Source organism: Capsicum annuum, chromosome 2 (genome assembly GCF_002878395.1).
Source record: "Capsicum annuum cultivar UCD-10X-F1 chromosome 2, UCD10Xv1.1, whole genome shotgun sequence".
Taxonomy (NCBI): domain Eukaryota; kingdom Viridiplantae; phylum Streptophyta; class Magnoliopsida; order Solanales; family Solanaceae; genus Capsicum; species Capsicum annuum.
Genome location: NC_061112.1, coordinates 137,698,487 through 137,719,431, shown reverse-complemented (window position 1 = coordinate 137,719,431; position 20,945 = coordinate 137,698,487). Strand labels below are relative to the sequence as shown.

Below are 20,945 nucleotides of genomic sequence, written 5' to 3'. Positions count from 1 at the left end.
TTTCTTGTTACTTAAATAATAAAACCCTTTCGAACTTAAAATATAAATCTTTTTGGAGTACGAAAAAGGGGTGTGACAGCTATGAAGGTTGTGAAGAACTTCAAAAACAACATCAACAATCACCAAGAACAACCAACAACAATCTCCAAAAATACCATAATTTTCACACGATCAACTTCCAATTTTCACAATACAATATCTTTAACACTTGGCCAAGGAATAATCTTAAGAACCCAAGAGCATATTTCACTCTTGGACCCTTAACACTACACGCAACGTTCACCTATCTCTTACGAAGACACAAGGTCGGAATCCATCTCCCAAGCATCACGTTTCCAAGCCATAAGATCAACAAGAGTGATTCCACACTCTCTATGTCTAATTTTGGTTTTGGTGACTCAAGGAGAGAGGACTTGTATTTCTTTGTGTTTCAAGACTTACAACATCATGAATAATCTAAGTCTAAAAGCCCTACAAAGTTCTATTTATACTAGGTTACAAATAAAATACAAAATGTCCAAAATGTCATTTTAAGAACTAGGCTCCCTTCAAGTGTATTTAGGGGCTGCCTTGTTGTGTTCCAAGGCTTCTTTTTACATTCCGAGTGTGAGATTAGGGTCGATTTGGTGTGTTTTAAGTCCTTCACTCGTACACTCTAAGCCCCGGGTTCATTACATTCTCACATGCGTCCATCTTCGTGGTCGTACTTATATCATACAGCTAAATCAAGTAAATCAGCATAATGGTTATATAATTTATCTATGTAAGCGTTCACATTGGTCATAGCCGTCCACAAATCGGTTGTTCTTGTTTTTCATCATCAGAATCATTGTTAGTATTTATCTCTAAATTAGCATAAATAAGAGTACTAAAGTGGCACATAGTATTATATTTCATGCAAGGATTTAGCAAAACACCAATCAAGTAAATAGGGGAAATAAAAAAAAAAACATTTTTAAAATTTAACAAATATAGCACCAACAGCTTCTTTGTAACCTTCTTTATTTTTATATTCTTTGAGCAAGTCAGAAATATCAGCTATATATGCCAAAATATTAGAAAAAGGTAGGATAATAAGCACCGAAAAATTCAACCGTAGCTATATAAATTTTTTCCAAAAACTTAACAAGATCATCAATTACAACCCAATCAGAATCATGTAACATGCATTCAGCCGAATCAGGAAATCAACCACAATATTGGTTAAAAGATAGTATAATAGGAATTTTATATTTATGATAAGTTTTTAAAAAATCATACGTAGCATTCCAGCTAGTATCACATTCTTCAGGCATCAATATCGGTGCAAGTCCACTTTGTTCACATTTAAGTTTAAAGTCTCTAATTGTTTTCTTCGATTATTTCCTTGAATAAAACCAATAGCAAGCCAAATTTTTTCAATATAAAGCTCAAAAAACTCAAGACCATCTCTTACAATTAAATTATATATATGAGAAGCATACTTAATATGAAATATTTCAGGTAACGGCGGAGATAACTTAGATTTTAATTTTGTAATAGCAGTCTTGTTGGTAGAAGCATTATCAAAAGTAATACATAAGATTTTATTTTCAATACCATAAAATTCTACAACTTTAACAATCGAATCAGCAATAAAATCTCTAGTATGCTTACGATCTTCAACATACAAAAAAGCTAGAATACATTTTTGCATAACAAAATTACTATCTATCCAGTGATAAGTAATCGTTAAATAATCATTTTTATTAGCAGTACGACCAAGATCAGAAGTTAGAGACATTCTACATTAAATATTTTTTAACAATGTTGATAAATAAAAATACTATTGTGAATGAAGTCTAAAAATATCGGCCCGACAAGTACTTCTAGGAATACCATTAAACATAGGATTATAAATTGCTTGCATATAATGAATAAAAACATTAGAAGAAGGAAAACTAAAAGGCAAACAATCCACAGCTACCATTTTTGCTATTTCTTCCCGGTCCCTCCATTTATTATACTTCTTTATTACCTGATCGGCTGTTGGGTCCATTCTAATTTGTGTTGGCCCACCAACATCCGCACCACCTTTTGCAATATTTAACTCTTTTGCGTGATTATCACTTATATGTCGCATTAATGTACCTGTACCCTCTTACTTGCCTCATCTTTTATGCTTATATATTTGTTGACAAATATTGCATTGCACCTCAGTATCTGATATACGTGTAAAAAATTGTCATGCAATACTAGTTGTTTTACGAGCTCTTGGGGCAGAGAGAAGACAGGGAGGGCGATTAAGTGATTCAGACCTAACGCTAGCATTTTCTACTGCGGATGTCTCACCAATATTTTTATCATCTTCATCTAAATCAACCGCATCTACTTCATTTTCTTCTTCTATATCGTAATTTTTCTGAGCTTCTACATAATCCATATCGTGAGCACCAACACCTATTTCTTCCTCAAAAGGTTGACTAAGTGGTACCGGAGGTGGAAACACACGGGTATATCTACTACTTGAAGTACCTCTACCGCTAGTAATCCGCTTTTTACTACCATTACCACTTTCGGGATAAATTTTTTTTACACCTTTAGTGGAGAAGTTTCTTAATTTATCCATAATATAAATTAAACTAAAAAAATTCAAAATACACAAATATAATAAAATTAAATATTCAACAATTAATACACTAATTAAAAATTAAAAACTTTGAGATGGAACGACAATACCAAATTTTGGAAATATTCGAAGGTTGCAACTTTAGAAACTTCCAATCGTACTTTGTAATCGCAAAATTAAAAAATTAAAGTGAGCACTTTAGGGAATATATAGAATATTTGAGAATTGAGATTTGAGAGAGAATGAGATTTGAGAAAATGAAAAATTGTGTGGAAAGTAATTTGAATGTGTAGGGTATTTATAGAATTATTTTTGGGTTTAAAAAAATATTTTTAATGATTTTTTTAAAAATATAATTGAACATTATAGCCGTTTTGGGCTCCCAACGGTCATATAGCCGTTGGGCCCAACAACTATAATGGTCCAACGACCATTTTACAATTTTTTTTTTAAATGTTATCCGGGCCAGGCCGATTAACCGACAAGCCTGAATCGGTTTTGATCCGGACTGGATTAACCGGGCCAAGAAAAAATTAACCTAACTCGAAATCCGATACCCTACAATCCGTCGGCTGATCGGGCCAGGTTAAACGGGGCTGAATTTGTTTAGTGGGCTGGACCGAGTCAATTGGCCCGTTTGACTGGCTTAAATAGATAACATAATTAAGAAAATGTAGATTAGGGACCTAGTCTTTTGGTGCACAATCATTATCTTTCAACAAAAATGGTCAACAACGTAACAAAATTAGTGCTTACTTTTACTTTAAAAAAAGAAAAAAAATCACCAATAGCTTTAACTTTTCTGTCCTTTTTTTCTTCTAATTGAAGTTCCTTCTATTGAATTATTCAAACAGAATAAGTTTAATCTGAATAAATCAACTTGCTGGGCAGCATGGTATGGAGCATTTATCTAATGCAATTTGCAATATCGTTAACTATCTCTAAGGAGGCTCGATCTTATATTGTTTTCATAAAGTATTTACACGAATTAATTGTTTTTTATGAATATAAATGTTATCCAAATTTTAATTAGTCCACATAGGATAAAATTAATCCCAAAATTTACTCAAGATCATTTTTCTTTTTATCTCAAGTACCAAATAACTCGAGGTTGTTTTTGGATGAGCCTTCTTTTTTTTTTTTTGTTTACCATCCGTTGTCCGGTACTCAGATTGAAGCCCTGACTAATCCGAATCGCGCACTGCAGGGGGTGGCGCCCCCAACAAAATTTTTCTTATATCCAAAACTCGAACCCGAGACCTTTCATTAAGGATGAAGTAATCCCACCACTACACCATAACCATGTTGGTGAACCTTCACATTGTATTGTTGGTCATCGACTGATCGGTAGAACAAATTGGCATTAACATTTCTAGAGTATAATAACTTCTCTAAACTTTCAAATATCGATATAACTATTGATTATTCCTTTTATTTTTTAATCAGATTCTTTGATTAGATTAAATCTTGGTCGAAACCAGATGTTGACTGAGCTGAGCCCATGGATTGTGATCTTGGCTGACACAGTAGGTTTCTTTTTTTTTTAGACTAGTGTGACAATTCATGAAAAAAAGAGAAAGCAAAAAGAATCAATTAAAATTTAAAATTATGGTGGCCCAGAGATTTTCTAGACAGTTTCTTTCATTGGTTTCTCCGTTTTCCCAAAATCCAAAAGATGGGACAATACTGATTCTTTTTTAAAAAATTGTGCATTGGGGTGAAAGAAATACAATGGGCAAATTGCATCCCACTTGTATTTTCATGTGCAACATTTACTTAATTATACCTACCTCCAAATAATACAAGAACGTTTATTATTTTAGTTTTATATAGTTACAGATTTCTAATATTAATGGAATTTTTTACCAAGTGATAAACTTACCCTTGCCTCACGTACGTTAGGCTGCAAAGGATTGCCGAGATTGTGACAAATGGATGATTTAAAAAAGAAATTTAGCACATATGTTTTGGGACTGTGGTCAAATCAAAGCTGTTATAATAATAATTATTGGTGAAGATTATTTATCCCTCATAACTTTATTTTAAGAAATTAAATTCTGCCTCCAATTTTGAGCAGTAAACCTCCTTTTAATACTATTCTAAAGCCTGTTTATTATGTGATCTAACTATACATGAGCGCGTGCATTATTATTTAATCGGAAAAGGATAAGTATATTCTTCAATTATGATAAATGTACGTAATCTACTTTTCATTATATTTTGGATATACATACATTTTTATCGTTAATAAACTAATACATATATATCCTCACACTAACAACAGGAGTATATATCTAATCAAAGTATGACGGGAGATATATATGTAACATTTATTATAGTTTTGGGTTGTATTTGTCCCCTTTTAATTTGATTTTTTTTATTTTAAATAATTAATTCAAATGCACTACCCGACCCAATAAATTCATTGAACTCGATCCAATCTCTACTTTTTATTTCAAATACGATGCTCTTTCTGTTTTTTTCTCTTAAATATGAACCCTAATCAAATTGTAGTGATTGGCATGTTAGTTGATGTTTATTGGTTGGAGGAGTGGAAATTAGGCCGAAAGTGACCAGAGATAGGGATGCAACGATGATTTGCTGGACGCTGGTGGGATGTTTTCGGTTGGACAGATATGGTAGTTATGTGGTGTTGATCGGTGGTGGGCAGTGTTTCCTGATGAAATTTCGCTAGAAACTGCAACTCGATGAGATCAATTTGTTTGGTGTTATTTTTGGGTGTTATGGATTAGTGATTTTTTTTTTTTTAACTGATAGTAATGGATATTACTACACTGCGTGTGTATATCGTTATAAGAGTGGGAAAAATATGTCTTTTAGATAGGGGTCTCCTGAGTTTTAATTAAGATCGGATCAAATGGTGAATTGGATTTGAGTTAGTTATTTACAAGCATGTTTTTATTACTTTAAAGTAATATGAATGATAAAAAATAAAAATCACAAATTAAAAAGAAAAAATAAAAGAGAAGATAATCAATCACAAGATAAGATATGGGAAAGATAAAAAGCCCAAATAAGGAAAAGAATGGGTCCCAGCAATGATCCAGTAGATCACGGGGAGTGTCTGAATGATAAACAAATTCAATCCTAACTACAAAGAAACAGAAGATCCTTCAGAATATTCGCCTAATATTCCGCTCCTTCCTCCAATATGGATAACAATTTCCTCCTCTACCTTTTCCATCCCCACCGCCAATCTATCCTCTCCCTTCCTCATTACTATATATATATAATCCTTTCCCTTTTCCCTTCATTTTCCTCATCATCTCAAACGCACCTTTTTACAAAATTACAAATTCTAAAACACCATGTTTACAGAAGTTGAACAAGGACAGCTTATCGAGAAACTTCAAATCTTCAAGATCCATGGCAGAGATAAACGTGGCCGAAAAATCTTACGCATCATCGGAAAATTCTTTCCTGGTATGCAACTTCTATATGATTCTGTATTTATTTTTTCCTTTTTTTGGGGAGTTTTTGGGCTGAATTTTTGGATTTGTGGTTGATCAGCGAGGATTTTGAGTGTTGAAGTTGTGAACAAGTATTTAGCGGAGAAGATTTTTCCTGAACTTGAGAAACGTCCGTTTTCCGTTGTGTATGTTCACACCGATGTGGAGAAAAGTGAGAATTTTCCAGGAGTATCTGCTTTACGATCGTTCTACGATGCGATTCCGGTGAAAGTCCGGGAGAATCTGGAGGCTGTTTACTTTCTTCACCCTGGCCTTCAAGCTAGGCTTTTCCTTGCCACATTTGGTCGCTTCATCTTCAGCGGAGGGTAAGAATGTCAATTCCAAAGGTTCATTGAATTCGAATATCTGTAAATTGACAAGTCGTGGATTCTAATTTGTGCGTGTTGTTATTTGCAGGTTATATGGGAAATTGAGGTATGTGAACAGAGTGGATTATCTGTGGGATCATGTAAGGAGGAATGAAATTGAGATGCCAGAATTTGTGTATGATCATGATGAAGATCTTGAGTACCGTCCGATGATGGACTATGGTTTGGAAAGTGATCATGCTAGGGTCTATGATGGTGCACCTGCAATGGATTCCCCTGTTACAATGTACTCAATGAGATGCATCTCATAACCTAATTGTGGATACCTTTTGCACTCTAATGGCTTTTTCATAGTTAGATGTGTAGGAACCTTATGGCTTTGTTCTTTTTCTTTTCTCCTATCTGTTGGTTTTTTTCTTCTTTTGTCTGTAAATATGATGAGGTAGATTGTAAGCAGCTAGCAAGTGCTTTTTTTTTTTTTTTTTTTCCACCTTGTTATATAGTAGTGTCTATAAAGAAAGATGACAGAGGTTATCAACTTTGAAAGCGTTGATGATTTCCAATATGAAAAAACCTGTTGTACATTTGTGATTCTGATCTTAGAATGTTGTTTTTTTCTTTTTCTGAGATGAATATCTGTGAATAATGAGAAAATTGATGAAGAAAACAAAATGCTTTGTATAGTACTGCAGGAGCACCTAAAGAATGTATATCCAGTGCTTTTACTTACCTCTTCCATGAAATCTTGATTAGCATATCAAATCTCATCGTCTGGCTAGGTGGGTGAATTGAAAAGACACATTTCTGGGTAAATAACTATAGGTCATGATAAAGAAGGAGATAGTAATCTAGATAACATGTGAATGCGTTAAGCTGTTGCATGAGATGCTCCAAATGTTAATACATGTGAGAAGAATTAATGGAATTGGATTAGGCAGACGGCATGCGTTTGCTGCACTCTTGTTCTGGCCAGGGCATTATAGCACAAACCCTTGTGTCAAAAAAGGAATGGAGACACGAAACTTTCAGAGCGTGCAGTTCAATATTACTGTTTCTATGAAAGTCCATTAATGCTCTGTATTTTTGTCCCAGCCCATCTGATTCTCTCTGAGGAAAACTTAGCCAGAAAGAGAAGGGTAATTTTAGGACAGTGATATTTAGGTTTGTACATATGATGATTTTGGACTTAAAGCTATTGGGTTCGGCCGGTCACGCAGGTAATCAACCATCTAGCTTAAGCCACAAATGCCCTATGAAATACAAGCTATTTACAAATTTTGTACATGCCCCATTGTGGGATTCACTATTTTCTTTTTTGTCTAGTGATATTATTGACAGGTCTGGTTCCTTAAGTATGAGAGCAGATGCAGAAGAGCTAAAATTATCAACCTTGTTTTATAGGTCAGTTAGGCCCTAACTTTTTTCTCTTGTTTAACTTTCTTTTGGGCATGGGAGGCCAAGGGTTAAAATGGCAAAACGTTTTTCTAGAGGAGCATGTTAAGAAAATCACACTTCTATTAGCAACTATTAAGTAACTACTTAATGCTGCAGGCCAGCTTAAATTGGTTCAAAAGTAATTGCACATTCAACAGTTCATATACTTTGTTCCATCAGATCAGAGCTAATCATGAAACTGAAAGGCAATAAATTTTCAATCCAACACATAAGCAGTGCTCTGCACAGACAAAATATTTTTCACTTCTCAAGATTCAATCTAACACACAAGATGGATCATAGGAGTAGAGTTTAACCATGACACTGGAGAAAATATCTCAGCTGAGCCAGCTAGGCGGTGGCCAGAAAAAATCAGTGTAACCTGGGAAACATGCAATTGGCCCAAGAAATGCATTCTCGATGTGTAATCCCCCAAGTGAGTAATCTTTTTCTTGTTTTAGTGGATCCCAAAAATCAGGAAGATCTCCATCTTCAGCTTTCCTGAATTGATCTATGAAGTAAATCATATTTCCTTTACACCCTGGAAGATCTTTAGCAGACACACAGTAGGACCAAAAGGATGCATCATCTCCTACAAATATGACTTGGTCATTCAAGCTTGTAGCTTCCTTCCAACATTGTTCCTCTTCATCAAGTTTATACACTCTGAATCTAACTGCCATGTCGTAAACTGCTTCCTTTGTATCATCATCAGACGTTGCCGCATGTTGCTCGTCATAATTTGTTTGCCCCAGGTATCGGTCCACTAGAAATAGTTCTGCACCCCACGATAATTTCACCAAGTATGACTTGTGGTTACAAGAGAAACCATTCCTGTTTGGGAGAAACAGAGGATTTGTAACTAGATCCACGTTCAGAGAAGCATCCACCATAACCCCTCGCCCGTATTGATCAACAGCAAACCATTTCTCCTTGTACTTCACCACGTCATGATAAACAGGCTTGCTCTGGTTGTGGACTCTAAGAAGACCATCCATCAATTCATTTAAGACAACTTTTCCAGTTCTATCTGTCTGTATAGACAATTTTCCGCTCTCCCTAAGAGCAGCAGTTGCTTTCGGATTGCATCCGTCAGACAATTGGAGGGGAACACAAAGATGAACAACTTTACAAGTACGATGATAATGATTTGTATCTACAATCGAAGACAAGGAAGACTGATGGAGTACAGTGATGCGAAATTTGTTCAAATTCATCTCTACAGGGAATGATGGTGTTGAGGATATAGGAATAGGACTCCCAGTGATCGGATTCAAGAGGCGGAGTTGGCTTTGACCGTCTCCGCCATATTGTTTCCCCACGGCTATCAAAAAACTGGTGGGTGGTATTGATGATGAAGGTGGAATTTCTTTAAGTTCGGGCCGAAAAACAAATCTTGCTATGTACTTGATATTAGTCATATGAGGGTTCTTACTGGGATTATATTTAGGGACAATGTAGAGTCTTTTATGAGGGGGGCGTGGAACTGCGGATCTCCAAGAGGTACAAACAGCACGAAAATGTCCAACTTGAAATGAGTATTCGAGGCACTTGCTGATTTCAAGTAGTAGTTCTTCAGGAAGATCAGCCCATTTGGGACAAGAATACAGCTTCTTGGTCTTTTTCTCATTCATCTTCAAGAGAAGTATAAGTGATTGCAAGTGAAATGAGCTTGAAGAGTATTGTTTAACAATGTAGCTGCATATCAGTAAACTAGGTGATGATATATGCTTTTAATCTTAAGTCCAGTCCTTCGCAGTACTAAAGCAGTTCGCTATAGCTAGCTGTTAAAAGGAGATTAAAATGGTATAGAGACATACAACTTTCGGAGCGTGCAGCTCAACTATACATCTTCTATGAAAGTTCCTTCACATTTTTTGAAATGTAAGCTACCTAAGGAAACTTAGGGGTCGGTTATAATAGCATGAAAAAGTTTCTTTGAAATATTTTTTTTTTTTCGTATGTTCAATTATTCCCAATCGTCTATTATGTAGTTAAATTAGCCAGGTAAAATATGTCTCATCTTTTTTGAATCGTCTAAGGTTTTGCGACTTGTTAAGGTTAATGCGCATAATTAAAGGATGTGATATATTTTATGTAATTAACTTATCTATCTAAGAATACTTGAGAAGAGACACTAAAGTTTTCCAAAATTTGAACTAAAAATGCCTAATAGGAAATATTAAATTAATTTGGTTAGGTGGTCAATTGGAAAAAGGTCATAGTTTGAATATCTAGATAAAATTCACCAAGTTTATTCAAGTCTTAACAATACCGCATAACCATATTATGAATTTTATAACCATCTAATTTCCATGCACTCTTAAGACACTCCGTCTACTCGATGTCAATTTGGAAGTTTCCATCGTAATAGATAATTTTACCTGTATTTCTGCAAGAGATTGTTTCCACGGTGATGATAATAACTTTACCCCCTTCAGTAAATTTACAGACGAATAAAAAGTTCATTGGTAAATTTGCCAACAATTGAGAATGCATTACTTAAAATTGCCAATGGATTCTTGTTCCGTTGGTACTATACCAACAACCCAAATTCGTTGGTAAAATCTGTTGGAAGTAAATATTCAGTTTAACTAGAATGACTATTATCCATAATTTAGAACTAGAATGACTATTATCCAGAATTTACTGAAGAAGCAGTGCTTTGTAGTTTGCACACACAATATTTTTCACTTTTCAAGATTCAATCTAACACATAAAATGGATCATAGGAGTAGAATTTAACCTAACCATGACACTGGAGAGAAGTTCTCAGTTGAACCAGCTAGAGGTTGGCTAGAGAAAATCATCGTAGCCTGGGAAACATGCCGTTAGCCCAAGAAGTGTATTCTCCATGTGAAGTTCCCCAAATTATAATCTTCTTCATATTATGGCGCATCCCATAAATCCCCTGAATTGATCTGTGAAGTAAATCATATTTCCTCTACACCCTGGAAAATCTTTAGCAGACACACAATAGGACCAAAAAGATGCATCGTCTCCAACAAATATGACTTTGTCATTCAAGCTTGTAACCTCCTTCCAACATTGCTCCTCTTCCTCAAGTTTGTACACTTTGAATTTAACTGCAATGTCGTAAACTGGTCCGTTTGTATCATCGCCGGAGGTTGCAGCATGTTGTGCAGCGTAATTTGTTTGTTCCGATGATTTAACCACGTACCTGTCCACTAGAAATAGATCTGCATCCCCTGATGATTTCACCAAGTACGACTTGTGGTTACGATAGTAACCATTCCACATTGGGTGAAACAAAGCATTTGTAACTAGACTCACTTTTGAAGAAGAATCCATCATAACCCCTCGCCCGTATTGATCAACAGCGAACCATTTATCCTTGTACTTCACCACGTCATGATAAACAGGCTTGTTCAGGTTATGGTATCTAAAAAGATTACTCATCATATCATTTAAGCTAACTTTCCCACCTGTATTACCTGTAAGTAACCACAATTTTCCACCCCTAAGACCAGCAGTTGCTTTCGGATTACGCCCATCAGAGGATTGGCGGGGAGCGGAAAGATGAACAACTTTACAAGTACGACTATGATTTGTATCTCCGGACAAAATCAAGGAAGATTTATGCAGTATAGATACGCGAAATTTGTTCAAATTAATCTCTACAGGGAAAGGGTTTGATGGTGTTGAGGATATGGGACTTCCAGTGACCGGGTTCAATAGGCGGAGTTGGCTTTGGCCGTCTCCGCCATATTGTTCCCCCGCAGCTATCAAATAACTAGTGAGTGATGATGATGATGAAGGTGGAGTTTCTTCAAGTTCGAGCCCGAAAACTAACCTTTTGAAGTACTTACTAGTCGAATGAGGCTTCTTACTATGATTGTATTTAGGGACAATGTAGAGTTTATTATGAGGGGGAGGTGGAGCTGCAGATCTCCAAGAGGTACAAACAGCACGAAAATGGCCAACTTCAAATGAGTACTTGAGGCACTTGCTGATTTTAAGTAGTAGTTCTTCAGGAAGATCAGCCCATTTGGGCCAAGAATACATCTTCTTGGTCTTCTTCTCATTCATCATCTTTAGGAAGTTGAATGAGGTTGAAGAGTTATTTAATAAAGGAAAACTAGGTGATGGTATATGCTTTTAATCCAGTCCATGGCAGATAGTAGAATTTAGTTGAGACGAAAGTGGAATAGAGACATGAAACTTTTGAAGCACACAGCTCAACTATGCCTTTTCCATGAAAGTCCTTCGCAACTTGTTTTGAAATGTAAGCTAACTAGTTTTTTCCTTCATACAAAGGGAACTTAATACCTACCGCATTATCTCAACAACTAACAAGGAGGACCACCTTTTTAACTTCTATTTCTCTTCTCAGCAATAGTCCCACATTAATACTTACTCTTTCAATCTTGATGTCAAATTAATGTAATCTTTTTTTTTTTTTTTATAATTATAGTGTTTGAATCTTTTTTCATGAGAAGAATTATCTAGTACTCCCTCCGTTCCACAATGAGTTAATTGTTGGATTTTGACACACATGTTAAGAAAAAAAAACAAAGACATAAATTTATCATGTTTTTTCCACTTTTTACCCTCTTCAAAAAGCAAAGGCACATAATACATCATTTTCAATGCACATTTAATGGAGGATAAATTTGGAAAAAAATTTCAACATGTACCTTGAATTGTGAACCATTCACTTATTTTGAAACACTAAAATTACTCCAACAATTCACTTATTGTGAAGCGAAGGGAGTAATATTTTTGTTCCGATGGATTTGTACACTTGAGGGTCGTTTGGTTTGAGGTGTTGAAACAAATAATTCCGCGATAAAATAATAATCCCGGAATAAAATTTTCTATTGCATGTTTAATTGGCAATATTCGGGATAATTTATTTCGGGACTAATAAATAGTCTCAGGATAAGTTATCCACTCAATTGATGGGATAACAATCCCACCATAATTTATCCTTGGGATAAATGTATGAAAGGACACAAATACCCTCAAACTCTATTATTTTCATTTCTCTCTCACACACATATATATATTCATAAATAATAAATTATGTTTAATTAACGTATAATATATTCATAAATAAATTATATATATATATATATATATATAATAATTAACGTAAACTAGTAAACTGTATAATAATTATGTTTTGAACGAATAATATATATTATGAACATAAATATATATTTATGAATAAAGTATAATATATTCATAAATATATATAATTATATATTCATAAGTTATATTTAATTAACGTATAATATATTCATTAATTATGAATATAACATATCACGTAATATATAACGTATAATATTATGAATATATATACGTTAATTATGTTTAATTATATATATATATTATGTTAATATATTTAATTATAATATATTATGTTTAATTATGTTAATTATGTTTAATTATATATAACATAATATATTCTCACACACACATAAATTATGTTTAATTAACGTATAATATATTCATAAATAAATAAATTTTGAACAGTTTACCGTTCAAAATGGTTGTAAAATATATAAATTATGTTTATTTATATATTTTAATTTCTCTAAAAAATAATAAAATTTTTAAGAATGAATATTTAAAGCTTAAAAAGAAATATATATATAAAAAAAGTTAAATAAGATGGAGGGTATTTTGGTAATCAATCAATTTATTTCTAAAAATTATAGCATTCATATTACTTTGAATACAACAAACCAAACACTCAATAAAAAATAATCCGAGTATAACTTATCCCAGCATAACTAATCACGGTAAAACTTATTTTCAAATCAAACGAAGAGTTAGATTCTTAATCTAGTTCATTGATTACTAGGCCACACCCGCAAATGCAAATCATAAAAATATAACCAAATCAATGTAATTTAATAATAATAATAAAATATAAATACATGATTTGATTAAATAGAAGATATATATATATTAATTAATCATAATTAAATGGTAGTAATATATACTCAAACCCATGTCCATTCATATGATGAACACTTTTTCTAAAAATTAAAATCAAACTTATTTTGTAAACATTAAAAGCCGAAGCCACATCATACATACCTAAAATAAATTTCCAAGAGTCACCCAAATCTCTTTTTAATTCTAAAATTCCAGATGGCTAAACTGAGAAGACAAAATTGTCCCTAATCAGAGTAGAACCCCCAATTCCAATATCTGCTCACTCTCACTGTAGGTGCCAGGTGGTGGACTCTCCGGTAAAATATTTCGTTCATCTCATGCTCTTTATCTTCTCTGTTCCTATTTATTTCGTTGATAAATAATTTCTATATTCCTTTTTGATGCTCCTAATTTTTATTTTTAGCAGAAAATATTAGTGAATTGTTTATAGATTAAGTAGTGATGGTATTTCTTAGCTGGACTCGTCCATCTGCTGAAGACCAGAAAGCATGTATCAGCAAGTAAACAATTCCCACTATTTGTTATTTTGTTACACTTTTACTTGTAACCTTTCGCTTCACCAGAGTCGGTTCGACTAATCTTGAAAGCTAAATTGAATTAGATTATTTTAATATTTTAAATTTTGAATTTAGATGTTGGAACAATATACAAAAGATATTATATTATAAGTTGCAATCCTATTTGGTATTAATATGATGAAAAAATGTATCTTAAAGTTCATACGGTTTGATTTTTGAGAAGCGAAATGCTGACAAGTAAAAGTGAACGGAGTTCATTTTTGATTTAATTGTGGGGATGATTTTTGGGCATTTCCTATGTAGCAGGTCTGATTCCTTTAACTATGATAGTAGATTCAGAGGAGCTACTGAGAAACCTGCTCCTCTACTCAAGCAAGACAAGGAGCTTGCAAAGGATGGTTTCTCTGTTAATTGTGCTCGTGTTTTAGTCGGTTCTGGCCTTGACACTTTTGAGAAGGGAAAGGCTGCCCTTCAAAATTGGAGGTTAGGTGATATTCAGTTATTCTTGCAGATATATTGATTTGCTTGTCTTTATGTGTGTGATCACTAAACGCGATCAACGGTCTGATTATGTATGTACCAAATCAACTTTGCAGGCATTTTGGATTGAATTGGGCGTTTGTCGATCCAAAAGTTCCAATTCAAAGTGGGACTAAATTCTGTGTTTGTGTGAAAGAGTTCTTCCCGTGGGTTATGATGCCTCTACAGGTGGTTTATGTCGATGAGAACAAGAACTTGAAAAAAGGGGTGGCCTCATTTAGTTTTGGCAGCGGAACTCTACAAGGACATTTGCTGGTCAGTCTACTCTCCTTGTTGCAATGTACCTTTCAACTGTTTAGGTTTTTCGCTTGTGATATCATTAGCTTCATGTCGCTCTAGCTATAGTTGCAAAATAAACATTACGGGTTTAAGTTTCTGTTTCAATGACATGCTGCTAAGCCCCACCATTGCAAAAGGTTAACGGGGCGGGGTGGGGTGGGGGGGGTGGGGATGGGGATGGGGATGGGGAGAGAGTAGCATACTGCAATGCTTATTAGAAAAAATAATTATATATTCTATTTTTCTTGTTTGAAGTTTTAAGTTTACTGTCACATCTTTAGACCTATCATCCTCCTTTATATTGCTGCATGTAAAACTTTAAAATATATGAGTTTGCGATACCTATTGTTTGAGCAGGCTGGTGAAGAACGTTTTTCAATAGCATTGGACGAAAACGATCAAGTTTGGTACGAGATACTTTCTTTCTCAAAGCCTGCACATTTGCTGTCACTATTTGGATACCCTTATGTACTTCTCAGGCAAAAATACTTTGCTCATCATTCAGGTAATGCAGTGAAGAAACATTTATCTGCTTAAAATATGTGGGGCTGTAACTGTCAGTTCCCCATTGTAGACAAGAAAGCCTGATTGTAAAAGTTACCCATCTGCAGTTATATTGGGTCTGGGTTTCTTTATTTTTGTTTTTTTGCATGAAATGCACGACCTAGTAGCCGGTAATGCATTTCTAGCCTCAGAGCTGGATAATCAGTGTAAGAAAATTATGCGAATGCTAAAAAGAAAATCTATGCATAAGGTTTCAATTGGAAGAACCATTTCAGGAAAGGGTCATTCCATTCTGTGTATATTTCTCTACTGTTTCCATCTTCCTTTGAATAGCTGTTATTGTTGCTTAGGCGAACCTACAGAAAATATGAATTTCGGTTCATCAATCACGGGACAATTAATTACAGTCATTCCCCAGGCCAATCACTTTCCTCTCCAGCCCCAAAAAGGGGGAAAAAACACATGAAATGATTATATATATATACCTCTGCTTTTTTCTTAATGACTTGAAAGAGAAATATGTAACACATACTCTCATTTTGCTCTCTCAAATATCTCAAAATACAAATTCTGTAAGATGCATAATTTTGTTGCTACCATGTTAAGAGGTTTATACAAATTCCTAGAATTGTGGCCATCATGCACCATGTTTGAGCTTTTCTCAGCTAGCGTAAGTTTTGTACTTCTAAGATCTGATGGAGGTTTCACATGTCCAAGAGGTGGCTTTTAAGAAGAAGAGCATATTACCACAGTGGTGGTTCTATGATTTCTTTTGTGGGGTAGGGAGAGTTACATGGGAAATAGTGAAGGAAATATTTACAGAAAAATTTAGGGGGATACTTAAGTATTATTTAAAGCTAACCACGAAAATACTGAAACCGCAGCTGATAGTTCCGTCATTGGTATGTCATACAGTTGATGGTGAGAAATTCGGAAAAATCAGTGGAACTCATTTCTGCTGTGAAATCTTATTTTCTTGAAACATTTAAATTGGTGGTTGAGCATAGAGGGGGAGAAGGGCAGGACTAAAAGAAGAGAGTGCTGCGCAAACTGAATCAGTTGGGAGGTGGGACTTGCACTTATGTATCTGAGCAAGCAGTATGATGTGATTAGGTTATTGCTTAGGGTAAAGCTTTGAGTACAGCAGCTCCAGCATTGTACATATTACTAGACCGACAAAGTCAAGGAGGACTTTGTGATCTACCATGTTCATTGTAGACATTGTGGAAGGAACTTAGGCCTGTTCCCTTAGGATATTGTTCAAACCAGAGGTGGACCTACATTGAGTGTAGGGGGTGCACGTGCACCCGCTAGTCTCGAGAAAAACTCTGTATATATAGTTCGTATATCTATATATATATATCAGGGTGTTATGTTAAATATATGTCGTGCACCCACAGAAACAACTGATTTGGCTGGTGAGATGGTTGGGATTGCCACTTGAAAGTTGCTCGTTTTGCCTGATTGCTCAGGTTCGAACCCCAACAATAACATTTTCTTATTTGCTTCTTTTTCCATTTACACCTTTTCTTTTTTCTTTTATGTATTGTGGATATTATTGACCTATTTTTTATTTTATTTCAAAATACAAGTCTCTAACTTCAAAAGGTAGATATTCTCCCTATCTTATACAGTATAATATTTATTTTCTTTAATCTTTTGATCATTGAGTTATTTTTTATTTAAAAAATTAACAATTTAAAGTTCGAGATAGGTTTAAATCGAACGTTACCCATTGCAACCATCTGGCACACAAATCTCTCGAATTTCATATTTTTCAAAAACTTTCTATTATTGTTCAAAATATGATAGTGCGTTGAATTTAAATACGGTGAATAACACACTTTTTTCATATTAAATCTAATTAATGATATTCAATAATATTAAAATTTTGCTTATAAAATACTATAATTAACAAATTTTCAAAGAACTTAATGTCAAACTTTGACACAATTAATTACTATATTTAAATATAGAGGTGCACCCGTCAAGTTTAAATCTTGGGTTCGCCTGTGGTTCAAACGTAACAGCTTAACTGTATATCTCTTTTAACTTCTGCACTTTAACATAGAAAACTTACTATATTTGAACAGTTGAACAAAAATCTGATGCTTACCTAAGTGAGTTTCTGTAACATTAAGTTTGGTTCTTGAGGTTGTTTATATTTTTGTTTATCTCGTATTTGAGTTAACTTTTTCTCTTTTGTGCATCTCATCTATGACAAAGTAACGTAAAGTGAATAGCAAGATCATAAGTTGGTTGGGCGAAATCCAGGATTTAAGGCAATATATCTGATGTCTCCTACATACATTAGTTTAAATTTGATAATTGGTTTAGATATATTTCAAAAAGTTTTCTTCAGATACGCACATCTCGAGTGGAAAATTGTTTTATGTCTACATCCATTCCTGTCTCCAATTCAGAACTTTGTTTTGATGAACATATTGATGAATTCATTCATGTATGTGTATGGTGTAACTTTTTGTATAGTTTTTTTCAATGAGACCACCTAAAAAGGCATGTAAGGAACTCTTATGTGTGTGAGGAAATCACGAGAAAGGTTTAAGTGCAGTGACTAGCAATGTAAAGGTGCAAATGAATTATTACTTTAAATTCTGAGACAATATTAACTTTCAGAAAAAATCAAAGGCATTGAACATATAGATGAATAGATCTACCTGAAAAAGACTAATAGCTAGGAAGACAAATAAACATTACGGGGCCATGGACATGATAGAGCTAGGTCTTCTGATTATTGAGAAATCCCTGATGGTAAGTGACACACAGTACAAAGGCTGTGTCTGCACTAGGGTCCGGACACATGACTTGCCTTTGATCCAACATCACGTGTTGAACTCTTACCAATAGACCCAAGGCTTTGGGGGCTTCACATTTTTGTCCTCAACAATGCTAAAGTGAGGAGACTAGGGTTCTCAAGCCATTTAGGTGGAGGCCAGAATATCTCAAGATGCTCGGGAAATGACGTTATTCCGCCTAACCTCCCCATCTCGAGGTCATAAACTTTAGTCTCAGGTCCACAAAATCTCAAGCGTTCATCATGATCTTTTAGTCCTCCTTCTGGGAAGCATACACAATTACCTTTACATCCTGGAAATTCTTGAGCAGATAGAGAGAAGGAGCTATTTTCACAAAGGAAAAATATGCGATCGCCCAAACTTTCCACTTGAATCCAGGCCTTCTGTTCCATGTTTAACCTGTAAAGTTTAGGCTTCTCATTATAGAGCTCAACCAGAAATAGCTCCCCACATGATTCCACTAACCATTTCGAGGTAATGAAATTGTTCGGATTATCGACCATGGCAGGTGAAATTTCCGTGTCAACGAAAAGGCATGTCCTTCCTTCTGTGTCAACGACACAAAACTGTCGACGTTTGGTGATAATATCATGGCAATCACCGCATAACTCTTCTTCGTTCCTCCACTCCGTATCTCCTGATTTATAACAATAGAGTTCCATATCATCACGAATAGCCATTGCCGCCAATTGTTCGCCATCCCTGATGATCTGCAACAATCTTATTCCGGTTTCTTTTCCAGACGTATAAAACACCTTAGACAATTCAGTAACTCGAAGATTCCACAAATTCAGTACGCTACCACATGATTTTGCTCTGTTTTCCACTTTAGTTTCAAGGGTAAGAAGACTCTCAAGGCAAAGTTTGTCGCCTGATAATGGCTTACTAACCTTGATGAGGAAGCCTCGTTTAAAACGGCAAGTTCCATAAATCCTCCGGAATCTGGACAAGGTAGATAATTTTCTCGACAAAACTTTGCTTCCTTTGTTTTTCAGGGTAAAAAGAATCAGGAAGAGTAGGTACACAGGGAAGTGGAGATTTGGGGAGAGGAAGAGTAGAGGATCGCCAGATAGAGCAAATCGAGCGAAAACGGAGTTGATCAATCTCGTTCTGGGATAGTTTCTCTGCAATCTCACCCCATAATTCTGGAGGAAAATCTTCCCATTCGACTGATCTCATCTTTGCTCTATTCATTCGTTCGCCTATTCTAGGTTTTCTACTTTAAAGGACCCTATTACAGCCTGTATAATTCTACTTTATAACGGACCTTATCTCAAAAAATTAAATTTTCGGAACGTTGTTACTAAATAATACTACTGAGAGGCTAGTCCCATCCCTCTCCGACACAATACTGCTATCGAGTACCTACTAATCTTCGATCTCCATATCTTTTTATATAGAGTCCCCCCCCTTCTTTGGCCTACCTCGACCACTCCTAACTTCTTCAATAGCCAACCTCTAAAATCATCTCAACCTCGTTTCTCTCATTTTGTCCGCAATGAGCCAACGCGAATAGGAGGATCTCATTTCTTTAAGTAAGCACAATTACTTTAATAAACAACACATATAAATAGTAGAAATCCAATATGTTTCTAGGCTTTTTATGGATGGAAGATTGGTTCCCTTTTGTGAAGATTACTAGTTAAATTTTTTATAAAGAATTACCTGCAGTAGCCTCTTAGGTTACTTGATGATGGTGTACGTCTTTTTCTTCACTCATTGGTACTACAGGCTGTGTGTTTGCATGACTAAACTATATTCGACGAAAATTGCAACACATATGCGAAGAATATTTAACCTTTGAAATTATATGCGATGTATGGTAACAATACATGTAGACAGTGATAATCATTTCGCGGTAGTTTTCAATATTAATGAAGAGTTGAACAGAAACGTATTAAACCCATAACTGACGTTACTCACTTTTCACATCTGGTCTTTAAATAATTTCATGAATGCTTTTAAATTCAGCAAAATATTTTCTTTAGAAACATGCAAAGTTTGGAATTGGCTTGCGAGCACCTCAAATTAATTCTTCTTGAGAATTGGGGTCAATAATATATATATATATTCTTAGTGTTGGTGAAATATTACAAAAATTATAATTGAAAATAAAAAAATAAAATAATCTTTTTCTTGGTCGAGGCGCGGATATTTCACCCTATTTATGGAGATTTAAGCTCACTGCAGCAAATGTTTTCACCGATATCTCCAACATACAACGGTTTTTTCAAAAAATACAACTCAACAAATTCTAGACAAAAGTTGAATTCAAAACTCCAAAAGAAAAAAAGACACCTCCCTTTAACTAATAAATTCTTTTTTTGACAATCTCTTATGCACTTTATATTTTTTTGTACAAAAATAATGCAAAACCATCTCTATATATAGGTTGTGAATTCATCCTGAGAATTGAATAGGTAGAAATAGTGAAAAGATAGATGTGATATAAGTTATGAGGGTTAATGAATGAATAAAGAATGGGAAATTACATAAATTTTAAGAAAATGATGATCAAATTCAATCATTAAAAAACGAAA

General features: G+C 34.5%; 3 protein-coding genes and 1 pseudogene across 4 annotated transcripts; 2 read left to right on the top strand and 2 right to left on the bottom strand.

Annotated features, from left to right (window-relative positions):
• The first annotated feature begins 5,629 nt into the window (after positions 1-5,629).
• LOC107859840 (ganglioside-induced differentiation-associated protein 2) lies at positions 5,630-6,970 on the top strand. Its single transcript, XM_016704965.2, has 3 exons — positions 5,630-6,031; positions 6,119-6,383; positions 6,475-6,970. The coding sequence occupies exons 1-3, from the start codon at positions 5,917-5,919 to the stop codon at positions 6,695-6,697; spliced, it is 603 nt and encodes a 200-aa protein (XP_016560451.1). The 5' UTR covers positions 5,630-5,916; the 3' UTR covers positions 6,698-6,970.
• Positions 6,971-8,158: 1,188 nt separating this feature from the next.
• On the bottom strand, positions 8,159-12,145 carry LOC107858274 (annotated as a pseudogene).
• A 1,674-nt stretch (positions 12,146-13,819) lies between these two features.
• LOC107859841 (UPF0548 protein At2g17695) lies at positions 13,820-15,868 on the top strand. 2 transcript variants are annotated; one of them, XM_016704968.2, is made up of 5 exons: positions 13,820-14,044; positions 14,155-14,248; positions 14,573-14,749; positions 14,863-15,061; positions 15,443-15,868. In XM_016704968.2, exons 2-5 carry the CDS (start codon positions 14,190-14,192, stop codon positions 15,620-15,622), a joined length of 615 nt encoding a protein of 204 aa, XP_016560454.1. In that variant the 5' UTR covers positions 13,820-14,044; positions 14,155-14,189; the 3' UTR covers positions 15,623-15,868. The 2 variants fall into 2 exon arrangements, with proteins under 2 accessions (XP_016560454.1, XP_016560452.1); XM_016704966.2 differs by having other exon boundaries at positions 13,893-14,044; positions 14,570-14,749.
• Positions 15,869-18,476: 2,608 nt separating this feature from the next.
• LOC107858275 (F-box protein At2g17036-like) lies at positions 18,477-19,599 on the bottom strand. The gene is made up of 2 exons (XM_016702955.2): positions 19,497-19,599; positions 18,477-19,387 (listed from the first exon to the last, which is right to left on the bottom strand). Exons 1-2 carry the CDS (start codon positions 19,597-19,599, stop codon positions 18,477-18,479), a joined length of 1,014 nt encoding a protein of 337 aa, XP_016558441.2.
• Between the last annotated feature and the right edge of the window lie 1,346 nt (positions 19,600-20,945).